This window comes from Danio aesculapii, chromosome 3 (assembly GCF_903798145.1).
Source record: "Danio aesculapii chromosome 3, fDanAes4.1, whole genome shotgun sequence".
Classification (NCBI taxonomy): Eukaryota; Metazoa; Chordata; class Actinopteri; order Cypriniformes; family Danionidae; genus Danio; species Danio aesculapii.
Window position 1 is genome coordinate 40,088,632 of NC_079437.1, and position 15,407 is coordinate 40,104,038.

At 34.9% G+C, this 15,407-nt stretch overlaps 1 protein-coding gene across 1 annotated transcript in view; it reads left to right on the forward strand.

Moving 5' to 3' along the window:
- rnf216 (ring finger protein 216) overlaps positions 1-15,407 on the forward strand; it is a 61,803-nt gene that overhangs the window by 694 nt on the left and 45,702 nt on the right. Inside the window, exons 2-12 of the mRNA XM_056453971.1 lie at positions 5,739-5,877; positions 5,987-6,126; positions 6,931-7,521; positions 7,622-7,698; positions 7,787-7,889; positions 7,993-8,154; positions 9,465-9,579; positions 9,672-9,808; positions 9,957-10,007; positions 12,116-12,253; positions 14,515-14,663. Of these exons, the coding sequence (XP_056309946.1) occupies positions 5,811-5,877; positions 5,987-6,126; positions 6,931-7,521; positions 7,622-7,698; positions 7,787-7,889; positions 7,993-8,154; positions 9,465-9,579; positions 9,672-9,808; positions 9,957-10,007; positions 12,116-12,253; positions 14,515-14,663 (1,730 nt within the window). The 5' untranslated portion in view covers positions 5,739-5,810. The remainder of the gene's footprint in view (positions 1-5,738; positions 5,878-5,986; positions 6,127-6,930; positions 7,522-7,621; positions 7,699-7,786; positions 7,890-7,992; positions 8,155-9,464; positions 9,580-9,671; positions 9,809-9,956; positions 10,008-12,115; positions 12,254-14,514; positions 14,664-15,407) is intronic.

Here is a 15,407-nt window from a genome sequence, read left to right on the forward strand (position 1 = left end):
TTAAAATGTTAGTCATGTCTGGGAACTACATATTGGGAAATGTTCGATATATGTTTATAATTAAAGGGATAATTCACCAGAAAATGAAACTTTTGTTTATTTACTAACCCTCAGGCTAAGATGTAGATGATTTGTTTTTCTTCATTCGAGTTTTAAACAAGGGTGAGGTAAAGTTGGTTTTATATTCGCACATTCATTCAGTGACAGCTTGTGACATGCTTCCTATAGTGTTTACCATGGTAACGTTACTCTGAATATTCGGTCTGAAATCACATGCAAGCATGACTTCAAAAAAACATTAAATTAAAAAAATCGCTAGGATGCTTAAAATTTTAGTAATATTTGGAAACTACATATTTGAAAATGAGATGTTCTATATAAGTGCATAATAAAAGGGATAGTTCACCAGAAAATAAAACTTTTCTGTTAATTTACTAACTCTCAGGCTATCTAAGATGTAGGTGATTCGCTTTTCTTCTTTCGAGTTTTAAAGAAGGTTGAGGTATCGCATATTGAGGTAAAGTTGGTTTTATATTCGCACATTAATTCAGTGACAGCTAGTGACATGATCCCTATATTGTTTAGCATGGTACTTTGAATATTCGGTCTAAAATCACATGCAAGTATGACTTCCAAACAACATTAGCACTATTTATTGGACTGTGAACAATGTTGTACTTTGATAGCCATTGGCTGCTAATAAGATTTCCCTATTTAGAATTTGCAAAGAATACCTTTCTGAAATTATATTATTAAGGAGAAAGTCTGAATGTGTGGATATAAAACCAATTTTAACTTAATAAGTTGCGTTGATTTAGCTTGAGAGTTGCATTGATTGAGATTGAGAAGTTGATCGTATATTCACACATTCGTTTAGTGACACTTGTGACACGGCCTCTATATTGTTTACCATGCTATCTTGAATATTCGGTCACAAATACCATGCAAGTATGACTTCAAAACAACTTTAAATAAAAAATATCGCTAGGATGCTTAAAATGTTGGTCATGTTTAGAAACTACATATTGAGATGTTCGATATAAGTGCATAATAAGGAGGATAGTTCACCCGATAATGAAACTTTTCTGTTCATTAACTAATCCTCAGGCTATCCAAGATTTGCTTTTCTTCATTCAAGTTTTAAAGAAGGTTAAGGTATCGCATGTTGAGGTAAAGTTGGTATTATATATGGTCTGAAATCACATGAAAGTATGACTTCAAAACAACATTAGCACTATTTATTTGAACAATGTTGTACTTTGATAGTCATTGGCTGATAATATAATTTCCCTATTTATAATTTGCTAAGAGTACTTTTCTGAAATTATATTAATAAAGAGAAAATCAGAATGTGTAAATATAATACCAACTTTACCTCAATAAGTAGGGATGCTCCGATCAGGATTTTTGCAGCCGATACCGAGTACTGATTCCTTGGCATGGTGATCGGCCGATACCGTGTACCAATTCTAATGCTTCAAGCTTTATGATGCATTTAGCACATTTTCCCTCCAACTATGAACCTTAAGAGTGGATGTCACCTTACCTAAGAAAATAGATTAAGGATGCTGCATGTAATAGCTTAAACACGACTCTTATAACCATTTAGGTGTGGTTATAAGGTTAGAACATGTCATGGCCAGAAGCAGCTTTGCACTGTAAAAATATGGAGCCAGATCAGTCTCAAAACTAATACATTTACAAAATAAAAGTCATACATGCACAGCACAGTTCACATTTACAAAATCCAATTTGTAAATTTAAACACAATTCGTGAATTCACATATAAAAATTCATGAATATTTTCACCAAATGAAATAGATTTTTGGGCGACGTAGTGGTGCAGTAGGTAGTGCTGTCGCCTCACAGCAAGAAGGTCGCTGGTTCGAGCTCGGCTGGGTCAGTTGGCGTTTCTGTGTGGAGTTTGCATGTTCTCCCTTCGTTCGTGTGGGTTTCCTCTGGGTGCTCCGGTTTCTCCCACAGTCCAAAGACATGCGCTATAGGTGAATTGGGTAGGCTAAATTGTCCGTAGTGTTTGAGTGTGTATGGATGTTTCCCAGAGATGGGTTGCAGCTGGAAGGGCATCCGCTGCGTAAAGCATATGCTGGATAAGTTAGCGGTTCATTCCGCTGTGGTGACCCAGAATTATTAAAGGGACTAAGCCGAAAAGAAAATGAATGAATGAGTGAAATAGATGTGTGTATTTTTGAATCATGTTTTGAATTTACAAATTGATTTTGCATATTTTTTATCGTTTTTATATTTACAAATTTAATTTGTGTATTTTTTTCATCTTTTTTTGAATTTTCGAATTTAATTTGTGTATTTTTGAATCATGTTTTGAACTTACAAATTGGATTTTGTAAATGTGATTTGTGTTGTGGATGTATGATTTTTATTTTGTAAATGTATTATTTTTAAGACTGATCTGGCTCCATATTTAAACAGTCAGTAGACTGTATAAACGGCTCACACCGCATCTGTATATATTTCAGCTGCTATGACTTGAACGCATCGATAGCTCACAGCCCCATACATCATTTACCTCCTCACATGTTGTAGCTGCTGTAAGCTATGTATAATCTATGGGAGTGCCCGTGCGTTTTCCTCTGCTTGTAAACTCCTAAACAAACACCTGTGACCGGTTCATGAGATTGGCCAGATTAGCGAGTACCGATTGTGTCATGAAATGTAATTATCGGCCGAAACCGAGCTTCAGTCGATCAATCGGAGCATCTTTATCAATAGGTTGTGTTGATTGAGCTAAAGTTGGTTCTTACATTCACGCATTCGTTCATTGCCAACTTGTGACACAGTTTCTATATTGTTTACCACACTACTTTGAATATTCGGTCACAAATACCATGCAAGTATGACTTCAAAACAACATTAGCACTATTTAATTGACTGTGAACAATGTTGTACTTTGATATAGGGCTGCACAATATATCGTTTCAGCAATGATATTGCAATGTCATAATTCGCAATAGTCAATCACAGGACATGCTATGTTGAGTTTGTATTATAATTCATCATTTGATGCCTGTAATTGTCTAAGGACTTTAAAAACATTCAGGCATAAGAAATTGCACCACTTGTGACTTTAATAAGGATTTATTTTATTTAATTATTTTTTATTATTTAGTTACTGTGCTTGAATACTGTTAGACTGGGCAAATGTTTAAACACTTTATTTTTGTTCTTTCTTGATTGTATTTATAGATTGTTATGCATAAAAATACTTACAACGTGCAAATACAGAAACGCACTGCAAATAGCACATACCACAACGAAAATGTGTCGGGGAAATTTATAGATTGTTTATTAGATTTTATTGGAGATGCACTCTCACTGCAAAATCATCACGATTTATCTAACATTATAAATTATATTCAAATAGAGCGATTAAGTCGATTAAGTCTGAATGTGCAAATATAAATCCAAATTTACCCCAGTGTTTGCATGTTCTCCCCATGTTCATTTAGATTTCCTCAGAGTTTTCCAGTTTCCCCCACAGTCCAAAGACATGCGGTATAGGTGAATTGGATAAACCAAATTGGCCATAATGTATGTGTGATTAAGAGAGTGTCTGGGTGTGTCCCAGCACTGGGGGTTGCATGATTTATTGCACTTTCTATTAGGGCTGGGTTGCGGCAGGAAGGGCATCCTCTACCGAAACATATGATGACGCCTGATAAAGCAGAAACTAAGCTGAAGGAATGTGAGTGAGTGGTCTTGGTCATTCATAGAATGCAGGTCTATGGCTGTCAGCACTAAAGGCGAAACTAAATTAATTACTATGACTCTTAACAGTATGAGCTCTTACGAAGCAAACAAACCTAAACATTATTTACAGTATCATTACTGTTAATCTACAGTCTTTTGTCAATGATGTACAAGTGGACTTAAGTACCTTTTTCATAATAATAAAAAAAAAACACTCACCCCCATCTCCATTCTCTTGTAAACTGTATGCTAGGGCTGCATGATGTTGTGAAAAATGTACATTGCAATATTTAAGTTTTTTTGCAATTTATAATGTGATTTTTCTCACGATAGCTTAATGATTTTAGATGGTTGGGATGATTCTGTAGGTGAGTGCAAATAAAATTTGTATCATATCAACATATAATCAACAAGTTGCAAGCGGAGATAAATAGAGCAAATATACAAATGATACATAAATAAAATAATCAAATGTACAAAAAGCTATATAATCTTCGTTGTGTAAACAATTAAATACTATTAATCTTTGCTAAAGCTACAAACATAATTTTCTTTGTGTCTAAATGCTTTAAACTTGCTTAAATTCATACACCTTCACTTTCTATATTATGGCTAAACTAAAAATTACAACATTCTCATGCATTTTAAAATGTTTTACCTGGTCAACTATAATCCTGACTCCACATTGCACGTCCTGCGATGTGACTTGCATATTCACACATTGCGATATCGATGCTGAAACAATATATTGTGCAGCCCTACTGTATGCCATTAAGGAACAGGAAACTTGTGATCCAGACTTTTGTGAATTCGCTCAGAAACATTTGATGGAGTTGTCAATTATAGGTTATAATTAACTGACGTTGCAATCAGAAGGAATGTTTCTCTGAACAGTGTTGTGTTCAGAATAGTCTTTATATTTGTTTGTGTGTGTAGGGACCAAAGGCCTGTTGCACAAAGGAGGTTTGGATTTTTACACAGGTTCACATTTAGTTTGAGCAAACTCTGAGTTCAAGAAAGTAGATTGGTATTGTTGCCGTGGTAAACATTTTAATATTGATATTTACATTTGCTTTAATATATAAAACTTTTAGTAATAACATCACTTGACCTGTTTATGAACCTAAATTTGACAAATAAATGACTGATTTGCATTAGGGCTGCATGTTATTGGAAAAATCTGATATTTTGATATTTAATTTTTCTGTGTTATATATTGAATATATATTGAATATATATATATATATATATATATATATATATATATATATATATATATATATATATATATATATATATATATATATATCTCACCAGATGGGTTGAATAGCACTATTCAGAAATAATTGATTAGATTAGATTCATTGGCATGATTTTATAGGTGTATGAATGATGCTTAGAATATAATAAAAAAATTACAAGCATTGATAAAAACAATAGAGCAAAGAAAAAAGTGACATGTCAATTTTCTCAGCTGGTTGGTCTAGGTTTGGTTTGCGATCACTAACCCAGAATAAAAACTGGGGTAGCCATGTAGCGCAAGTTACCATGATGATGAAACCTGATCAAAACCAACCCACCTTCTTGAGAACTTTTTAATTTGCTCAAATTTAACCTGAACTTGCGTGCCAAAAAAAAAAAAATCCCAAACAGTTTGTGCAAAAGGTTTCAGCATTTGCTTCATGTTATTTACCCACTTTTGTAAGAATAAGTAGACGGAGCTAAACAGGCAGTGAAGTAGAAGCAGGTGTGAATCATCTTTTGTGGAGGAGGAGTTTAGCCAAACTTTTACATAATAACATGGCACTTTCCACAACCTGTCATTTAGGCAGATTTAATTTATTTAAGGCCGTTTTACAACTCATGAGAAAGTTTTGAGTTCTGTAACTTACAGGAGGTTTTTTATAGTTCATGGCTTCTTGTATGTCAAAAGATCAGTGGAATTTTGATTTGTTGTTTCAGGACCCCTTTAATGTGAAGGCTTTGATGTTGACTTGTGCTTCTCATTTCAGATTTCTGTGTGTGCATGGGTGTTTGTGTGAGAGGGAGACGGTGGACGACTCAGGGAGTCTGTGTGTCTTATCATGGCTGACGGGTCCAGTGATGATGATGTCATCCACCTGGCTAGCTTCAACACCCATCGCAGTCAAGGTACTCACACCATCATGGCTTTATTTTACATTTCATCTATTTATATGTAAATGTACTAATCTGAAAATCCTGACCGATTTGTATTGATTCATGTTGGTTTATTTGGCAGCTAAAAGGGTTAGGACTAGGACGTCCTACATAACAATATCCTCATCATCGGATTCTGATGATGAACCTGTTAGATTTGTACCAAACGGCACTGTTGTAGTCAAGGATGATGAAGAGGAGGAAGAAGTCAGCATCTTGGAGGTAACTGGAGCGATTTGTTTCTGTTAATCAATATTATGTTTGCATTATTGACCAGGGCTTGACATAAACTTTTTTGATCACCAGCCGCTGTGGCTAGTAGATTTCCAACATTACTAGCTACTCGTCATTTTAAATAGCCACAATTTTGTTGTTGGGAAAATATATTTTATATGCATAAATTTGAGTTTGACACGCTAAAATTGCTTGATTCAGTCTTTGTGTTATGTCCACATGCCTCCTCATTCATTTCTGTGCATTGCAATTAGTTTTTATTTCACATGACTTTTCAGGGCTCAACACTAAGGATTCACCAAATTTATCTCTGACCACACCAAAACTAAATAAATAATTATTTCTTAGCCACAAATGTTAATTAATGTCAAAACATGAAAAAGATAGCTGTATACGTGCTCTTTTTATTCAACAAAACCTTTCTTAAAAACAATTATATTTAAAAAATAGTTATTGCCATGTATCTATAACTATGCACAGTAGCCAAGTCTGTCTAAAGGTCTCTCAGATCTTCAGTTAACTACACATAAATGGAAAGTTAATCTCCTATTAAAGCAAAGCTATTGTAAAAAATGATAATTAAACCATATTAACAAAAATAACCGTAAGCAAAAGAAAGCAGGTCAAAACATACAGTGTGTGATAATAGAAGTTAAAAAAATTTAGCTGTAAGTATATCACTACCTTAAAAAGTACTAGGAGTCTAGAGAATTGATATGTAAGTACTGCGCTAAAAGGCCATGAGCAGTGGTTGTTCAAATATTATTCAAGCCCTCTCTTTCCATCTGGCAGCCCCAGCCCTCACCTCATCGTGAGCTTATCCGACCTGCTGCCAAGTGGGGTGCGAGCACTTTCCAAAGCCTGGCATCTGGATCCTGCAGACATCCTACCAGCACACACGCTCATCCTCCTTCTGTAGTCGCCGCACATCCTACATTAGGAAACCAAGCCATAGGTGTCTTAACCACGGACCAGAATGCTGTACCTTCGACATCTAGAGAACATGCCTTGCGCAGACCTCCGTTGCGTGATAAGGACTTACTGCCTCTTCAAACGGACCCTTCATCTAGCACAAACTCAGTGAATCAGGCCAATTCTGCATTTTCACCTCCTTCCACCACTGAATCAGGTCAGTCAGACTCGGGCCATAAAATCGAAGTTGTTGTTTGGCCGAGAAATGAAAGGACCATAAAAAGACCTCGGACGCCACAAGAGACTGTATTAGTAGAGGTCAGACGAGACGAGCAGCCATTGGCTCCTGTTATCCCTGCACAATTACCCGCACTGGCTGACAATGAGAGGCCTGGACCGTCAGTGCCCAGAGAACCCCTAATACCGCAGGACCCTCACAGGACGTCCCTCGATCTCCTGGTGAAGGGGGTGGTGAGTTTTGTGATCGGCACCTAATGTTCAATCAGTATTGTTGTATTTGCAGTATTGTTTTTACTGTACACTAAGGGTTTGTTTTAATATGATTTTTCAGATGGACCTCTTTCCCGATGTGCAGGATGCATATGTAGCAGAATTGATAGAGAGAGGTGACCTGAAAGATTTAAATGTGTAAGCACAAACCATTTTCTGCTCATTTTTGGTTTAAAAATACTTAGTTCACATGTAATCTTTATAAGAAATGCTTTTTAATTCACAGAATATGCAATATATTGTTGGAAAATCCTGACTATCCGAAGAAAGCAAACTCAGTTTTGACTCAAAGTAGTGTTCTCCTCGAGACGAACGATTCTGAGACGCAGGTTTGCACGTATTTTGTTAGGGTTTTGATACTGTGGATTCTCAAAATTTAAAAGAAATGCAACTGATTTGATATGTTGTGCTTGTTTTTTCTCTGTCATGCAGGAGAGTGAAAATTATTTTGATTATTTCAAACTTAAGACTGTTGGCCCAGAGGTTGTCGTTCAGGCTGCAGACATGCTGATGGGTGACTTCAGAATGTTGAGCTGTCAGGATATCAAATGGGCACTGAATTGCCTCAAAGGACACTATGCAATCACCCGAAAGGTGAGCAGTATGTTTTATTATCAAATATTATTGAGTGTCTTTTTTTAAAAGCAAAAAAAAAAGTTTTATCTGAATATGGCTTTAAAGGGGAAATGAAGCACTGAGTCAAGGTTAACTTATTTAGTAAATTGGATTCTACTTAAATGAAAATATATTAAACAAACTCAATTAATGTAACCATTTAGAAGAAAGCGGCATGTTTTACCATAGATTTTAGACCTAGGGCGTCGCCATCTTGAAATGCCGCTGTGTCTGACGTCACGGGGTTGGTTCCGTTCCCTCAGCTGAAGGGATACAATGGCAGTAAAGGAGACTGTAAAGCCTAATTTAACCCAATGTGTGAAGCTGTGGACGTGTAGCTGCTGCAAAAACAAGCATCAGATGTGTGTCTAATATAAAAGTATATAAATATTTATTCTATTTTTCTTTTTTCCCCTTTTAATTACCGATCGTTTGATGCGCTTTGCTCCACTCTCTGCATTACGCTGCCTGTCTGGGTTTCAACCATGATTGTAACAGACTGAACACAGAGACTGGACAGCCTAATTTAACTTAATGCATGAAGTTGTGGACGTGCATCGCAGAGCTGCTGCAAATACAACAAATACAAGCATTTAAGTGTCCTGAGTTGTGTATTTTTCTTTTGTTAATACCTTTCGTTTGATGCGCTGTGGTCCTCTCTCTCGCGCTGCCTGATGAGGACATTTACATTCAGACTAATGCAGCGATTAAAATCATACATGACTTCACACTTTACTAAGTCACGTCTGTGTGGATTATGTCAAGACATATTCCCTTATCAAGTCGATCAACTCGATCTGTCAACATGTATGAATAATGTAAAAACCGGCCATAAGAACAAACGTGACTATCTTAGTTTGGCTTGAACACAAGCAGAGGTGAGGGGCTGTAGCAGTGAAAAGTAAAATTACCCGCCCCCATTACATCAGTAATGATTCGCTCTCTGTATTCTGCCTGTGGTTTCAACCAGGTCCGCTACTGATGTAATGAGGGCAGGTACTTTCACTTTCATTATTGCATAACCATTTCTGTTTATGAACTGTAGAGAGCTCTCAGATTTCATCCAAAATATCTTAATTTATATTCTGAAGATGAACAAAGGTCTCAAGAGATTGCAATGATATAAGTGAGTATTTATTAACAGAATTAAAATTTTTGGCTAAATTCATGTAGCCCTTTAAGTTCGACACTATTATCTCCATAATGGCACAGGCATCAACCATGGAAGAGCCTATATTGTTTGACAACTAGATTTTGTACGACATTAATATATCTGATATCTCTTGAAGGCCTTATTCGAAGCCCTTAAGAAGTGGCAAGAGAACTCCACTGACCCCTCAGGGAAGAAGAAGAGAAGGAGAGAGCCAAATGAGCGTGCCTGCATAGACTTCAAATTTGAGCAGGGTGACTATGTGTTTTTGGCTTTCGTATGCCTCTCAAATGCACCATCAAACCAGACAGAACGTGAAATGCTCATTATGGCTCATTAATCCTAGGTTCTTTTAAACTGGAGAGAAAGATGTACTTTTTGGAGAAGAATCGCAGGTGGAGCCGAGGTAATGAGACTACACTGGAGGCGTCTCTCGTGAAAGAGCTGCAGTTTTACGAGCAGAAAGCCAAGGAAATGGCTGAGGTATCTCACACGGCTCACTTCTTCAATTTATTTGCCACACTTCCTCCTGAAATTGCCCTGAGAAATATCTTGCTGTGACCAACTGAGCTTGACAGGATGTTCATTTGTTTAGTGATTATAATAATATTTTCACTTCTGCTGCTTTTAGCATGAAGATTTTCTTTTGGCTTTGCAAGTCAACGAGGAGCAGTATCAAAAGGTGGGTGGGAAAAAAACAGCTTTGTTAATGCCACGCCATAAGAAACAAACTGCAGCTCATCTGTTTTAAATTTGAGCGTTGTGTTGTAATTTGTATTAATTCATTCAGTCATACTACACAAAACTTTTTCCAGGGACAAAATAAAAGTTAGTAATTTCATATTTTTTGATATAATTTATTTTGTTGCGTCTCAAAATACATTGTTTAGGAGTGGGATTCTCAACCTTTTTATACTTCAGGGCCCACTTTTTTCTCCGAATGAATTTTGAAGGCCCACCTGTCTGACATTTTCTCTAAAATGTTTGTATGAAATGCTCGTTTAAACCTTTATTTATTAACAAATATATATATTTATATAAATTCTACATTTGTAGTCCCCTCTATTATTTTCTATTATCAGCATTTTATGAAAATATATAATTATATTTAAATTTAATTATATATTAAATTAAAACTATATAATATATACTATATATTAAAACTATGCATGTATGTATATGTGTGTACATATATATATATATATATATATATATATATATATATATATATATATATATATATATATATATATATATATATATATATATATATATATATATATATAGTTGCAGACGAGATCATGAGGTTGTTTTTGCGGCGAGTTTGAAGTAATCAATCAGAGAACAATAGAAAGTGCATTACTTCGATTATTTTAATAAAACATATCAATAATGAAATACAGAAATTATAGTATAATATTAAGAGTTAACTTTAAGCTATCTCGCGCCCCACCTGCAGGATTGCTGAGGCCCACTGGTTGAGAATCCCTGGTTTAAGGTAATACTTTTAAAAAAAAATTTATATGAGCGCAATACTACACGCACTTATGAGGATGCAGACAGAAACATGAAAAACAGCCTTGTGAGAAAGTTGCTATATTGAAATTGCGTTTACATTTAGAATTTTATTTAGCAATGTTTTTTTTTTTTTGAAGGACCTGTAATCATTCGTTTTTGAAAAGTGTTTTCTATTTTATTAATATTTATTTTAAATTTTTACATTTTAAAGTGTACTCCGTGATCACATTTGCACACTTTTAGTACTTCAGGGCTTATGTTAAATAAAAATAGAAATACAAAATAAATATTGATTAAATATAAAGCACTCATAGATATATGAGCAATATCACACGAGTAGCAGTGCGATATGGCTGTATATTGGCACTGGTGATGATATACAGCCCTATTGCACTGCTACTCATGTGATAATGCATTTATACAAAAGTTCGATGGCATAATCGTGTATATAAAAAAAAAAATCAAATATGAGAGTCTAAAAACCCTTTTGTATGAGGAACTACTTTGTTCCGCCATTTTTTCACATCTGCAGCTGACGTCAGAACAGCAGAGACAATTGCTCCCATCTCACATTCAGTACACTACAATTACAATGGTATAAATACAGCACTACAACATACAAAAGAGAGAGATCGGCTTGTAGCATGTGACCAGGTTTATAATGATTTGATCATCTGTAGTTGGAAATTATGCCGTTTTTCTCTTCTAAGGGCTTATTATGCAGTCTCTGTCGCCATCTTGTGGATGGACAACCTCAACCGTCTTTGGTCTACTCAGTAAGACAGGCTGATGGATGCTGACGCGCTGTATCTCCGAAATTATAAATATTTAAAATAGGCACAATCCTTATAAATAAACTGGATATACAATCTAAACAACTCAAAAAGCCTCAAAAGTACATTATGTTGTCCAACAGCAGTCATTTTTGTCAAACTGTAGTGAGTTTATTGATCTGCTGTCACTCTATGTGGACGGATAATACAGAAGGGCGAGGAGGCTGTATTGTTGTAGTAATGCAGAATTTCACACGGCTATTAGTCAGTCAGATTCAAGAACCAGACAGAACTGTTGTATAAATATATAAAGATATAATATATTTATATACACTATTACTTGATTGAATTAAGCAAAAATGGTACTATATTGTGATTTATATCATTAACAGCGTGTGATATGAGATGTTTATCATTTCACCCAGCCCTAGAAGGACAACATTCTGCCACATAATATGCTGATTTAAAAGCTTGTGACACTTTGAACCTCTTCTCTCAGGACGGGCAGTTGATTGAGTGTGGCTGCTGCTGTGGGGAGTTTGCCTTTGAGGAGATGACCCAGTGTACAGATGGCCATCTTTTCTGCAAGGAGTGCTTGGTGAAATACGCCCAAGAGGCAGTGTTTGGCTCAGGAAGGGTACGTCGTGTGACTGCAGGGTGGAGAACAGACTTTCAGTTTCTTTAGACGTGGGTTACTGGAAATGTGTGATCACAGACATTATCATAAGATTTTGCTTTCACTTTGCTCTGTGCCTTTTGAGTTCTTTCCCTTTTTATCCTGTCTTTCTTTCATTTTGTTTTCCTAAATAGTGATAAACTAAAGATGTACTGTTTAAATGAAATTTATTTATTTATTTATTTGTGACATGTTTATTTAAAGTTTTCAAAATGAATGTACAATGTGCTTTCGGATATATAATCAGAGGCAAGTTCTACAAAGAATGTGCAATGGCTTATATTCCAAATCTACTACAAAATCAAATCACAAATAATAGTAGCAGTTTAAATGAACTTTAATTGTTGTGAAACCTAAAAAGCATTTATGTGCATATGCTGATCAAAGGTTTGGGATAGGAACAAGATATCCAAGGCTACATTTATTTGATCAAAAGTAACATGCTGATATTTGAAATTATTATTATTATTTTTTTTTTAACTTTTTATACTTTTTTAAAAACTTTTTAGAAGTCATTACTTTGGTCTTCAGTGTTACACAATCCTTCAGAAAACCAGTCTCAGATGCTGATTTACTGCTTAAGAAACTGAAATCTTTGATTCATTTTTTAAAGATAATTTTATGAATAGAAAAAAAAAGAATTCATTTCAAACAAATGTTATTCAGTCTGTGACCCTGGAGGACAAACCCAGTCTTAAGATGTATGGGTATATTTGTAGAAATAGGCAAAAAATCATAATAGATAATAGTCAAAATAATAGATTTTTCTCTCATGCCAAAAGGAAAAATTTTTAATTTACTACCATAGATATATCGAAGTTTAATTTCTGAATAGTAACATGCATAACTAAGAACTTATTTGAACAATTTTAAAAGCATTTTTTTTATATTTAGATTTTTTTTAAACCCTCAGATTTCAAGTTTTCACCAAAGTTTAATTTTCATCTTTTATGACAATTAAATCTCAATTATCAAAAATTGACCCTTAAGACCCATTGTTGGTCACATAATATAAATGTCTATTAATCAACTTGCAGAATTTATTTTTAAAAGCCATTTTTAGCAATAGCAATTATGGCAGAAGTAAAATAGTAATAATAAAAATAATAATATAAATCCTAACAAAAACAATAGGCTTTCAGCAGTACGTGCTTGAACCCCTAAATATAGCCGTAAGCAACGATTGACAGGGTTCGAGCATTTGGCAACCTTTTTGACATATAGGTAGTTTAGATGTATGACAATGCAAAATTTAAGGCTGACCCTAAAGAAATGTATGGAAAACTGGAAAATATAATGTGTAAATTAATGAAGTGACAGGCTGGGACTAAATCAGATTTTAATCAGATAAATCAGAGTTTATACCATGTCAAGATGTGACAATTTTTTAAATTTTTTTTATAATATTTTTTTTCGGGGTTTTCACCTTTAATGTATGGGACAGTAGAGAGTATTGACAGGAAAGCATGGGGAGCAGAGAGAGGGAAAGGATCGGCATAGGACCACGAGGCGGGAATCAAACTCGGGTCGCCGTGTACACTGGAGCGCATGTGTCGACGCACTAACCACTACAACACTACAACACTGTGGCCGACATTCAGATGAATTTTAAGTGCTATTCCACTGACTTTAAATAGTAAAAAAGAAAAACAAACAAAGGTCTTACAAATGCGATGATTAAATCATAAGGGGTCTTGTGCTGTCATCTAGTGGCTAAAATGGTAGGTGACAAATTAAAGTCTGTGATTTAGTGGCTAATACTAAGAGTATTTAAAAAATGTGTATTTGAGGCCTTTAAACATGTATGAGCACTGAAACTGTTTCATGAGATAATGAAATCACTGCTGCTAGATGGAATTATGCAAGTATAATAATACAACCAGTTTAAAAAAGTCAGCGCTTCACTGACAATTATTTGTTTATTACTGTTTCTAGATCAGTCAAACAGTAGTTCTGCCTCCTTGGTGACATTATGGACATTGTTTAAAAATGCAAGCAATGATTGGTCAAAAATCAACATGCTTGTCATTCACAACAAAGCAAGAAAGTCACAAAATCTTACTAAGTCACCATCACAACAGACAAAAATGTTGTGTAGTCTGTGCCTGTCAGTACAGTTTATTTTGGTTTAGGAAAGACTGAAGTATGTAACCATTGGCACTCTAACAGCTTATTTCATATTACAGCTTTAATTCAAAGTGTTTTCTTATGTTTGTTTGCAGTCAGAGTTGAGTTGTATGGATGGGAACTGCACCTGTTCCTTCCCTAACAGTGAGCTGGAGAAAGTTTTACCTGAAAACATTCTTTGCAAATATTATGAGCGGCAGGCAGAGGAGGCCGTAGCAGCCACCTGTGCTGATGAACTGGTCAGGTGAGTTCAACTCTTTTTAATGTTAGGCCTGTTTTTTTTGGCCCGATTTGCACAATGCTTAATTATGTGGTATAATTATTACTTATTATCTGTGGAATTAATCCTGTGCCTTTGGTCTCCCACGGTTTTAGATACAATTAGAAAATTGTCTAGTGTGTTCCGGGCCTAACCCATATTGATTGAAAGCTGCATAACATTGTTTATGTTTAACACAAAAAAGGATGCTTTGTAGAATGTTTAGGTTGCTCTTTTTTAGAAGGTTAAGAAAAGTTAACTTGATAAGTTGCCCATGCTACTGGAACTTTTCAAAAGCTGTCTCATAGTTCGGTCACACTTTATTTTAAGCTACAATCCTTGCTATTAACTATGAATTTTGGCTAAAAATCCTAATTTGCTCAGGTCAAGTTGAGCTTTACTCATGTGTCGACATAAAATGGAACAAAATGTTGAGTCTACATGAATAAATTTGTACTGGGAAAAAATTAATCACAATCAAAATAAAAGTTTGCGTTTACGTAAGATATGTGTGTTTTGTATAAACAGTTGAAGTCAGAATTATTAGCCCCCTCTTAAATTGTTTTTTCTTTTTAAATATTTCCCCAATGATGTTTATCAGAGCAAGGACATTTTCACAGTATGTCTGATAATATTTTTTCCTCTGAAGAAAGTCTTATTTGTTTTATTTTGGCTAGAATAAAAGCAGCCTTTAATTTTTAAAAACCATTTTAAGGTAAAAATATTAGC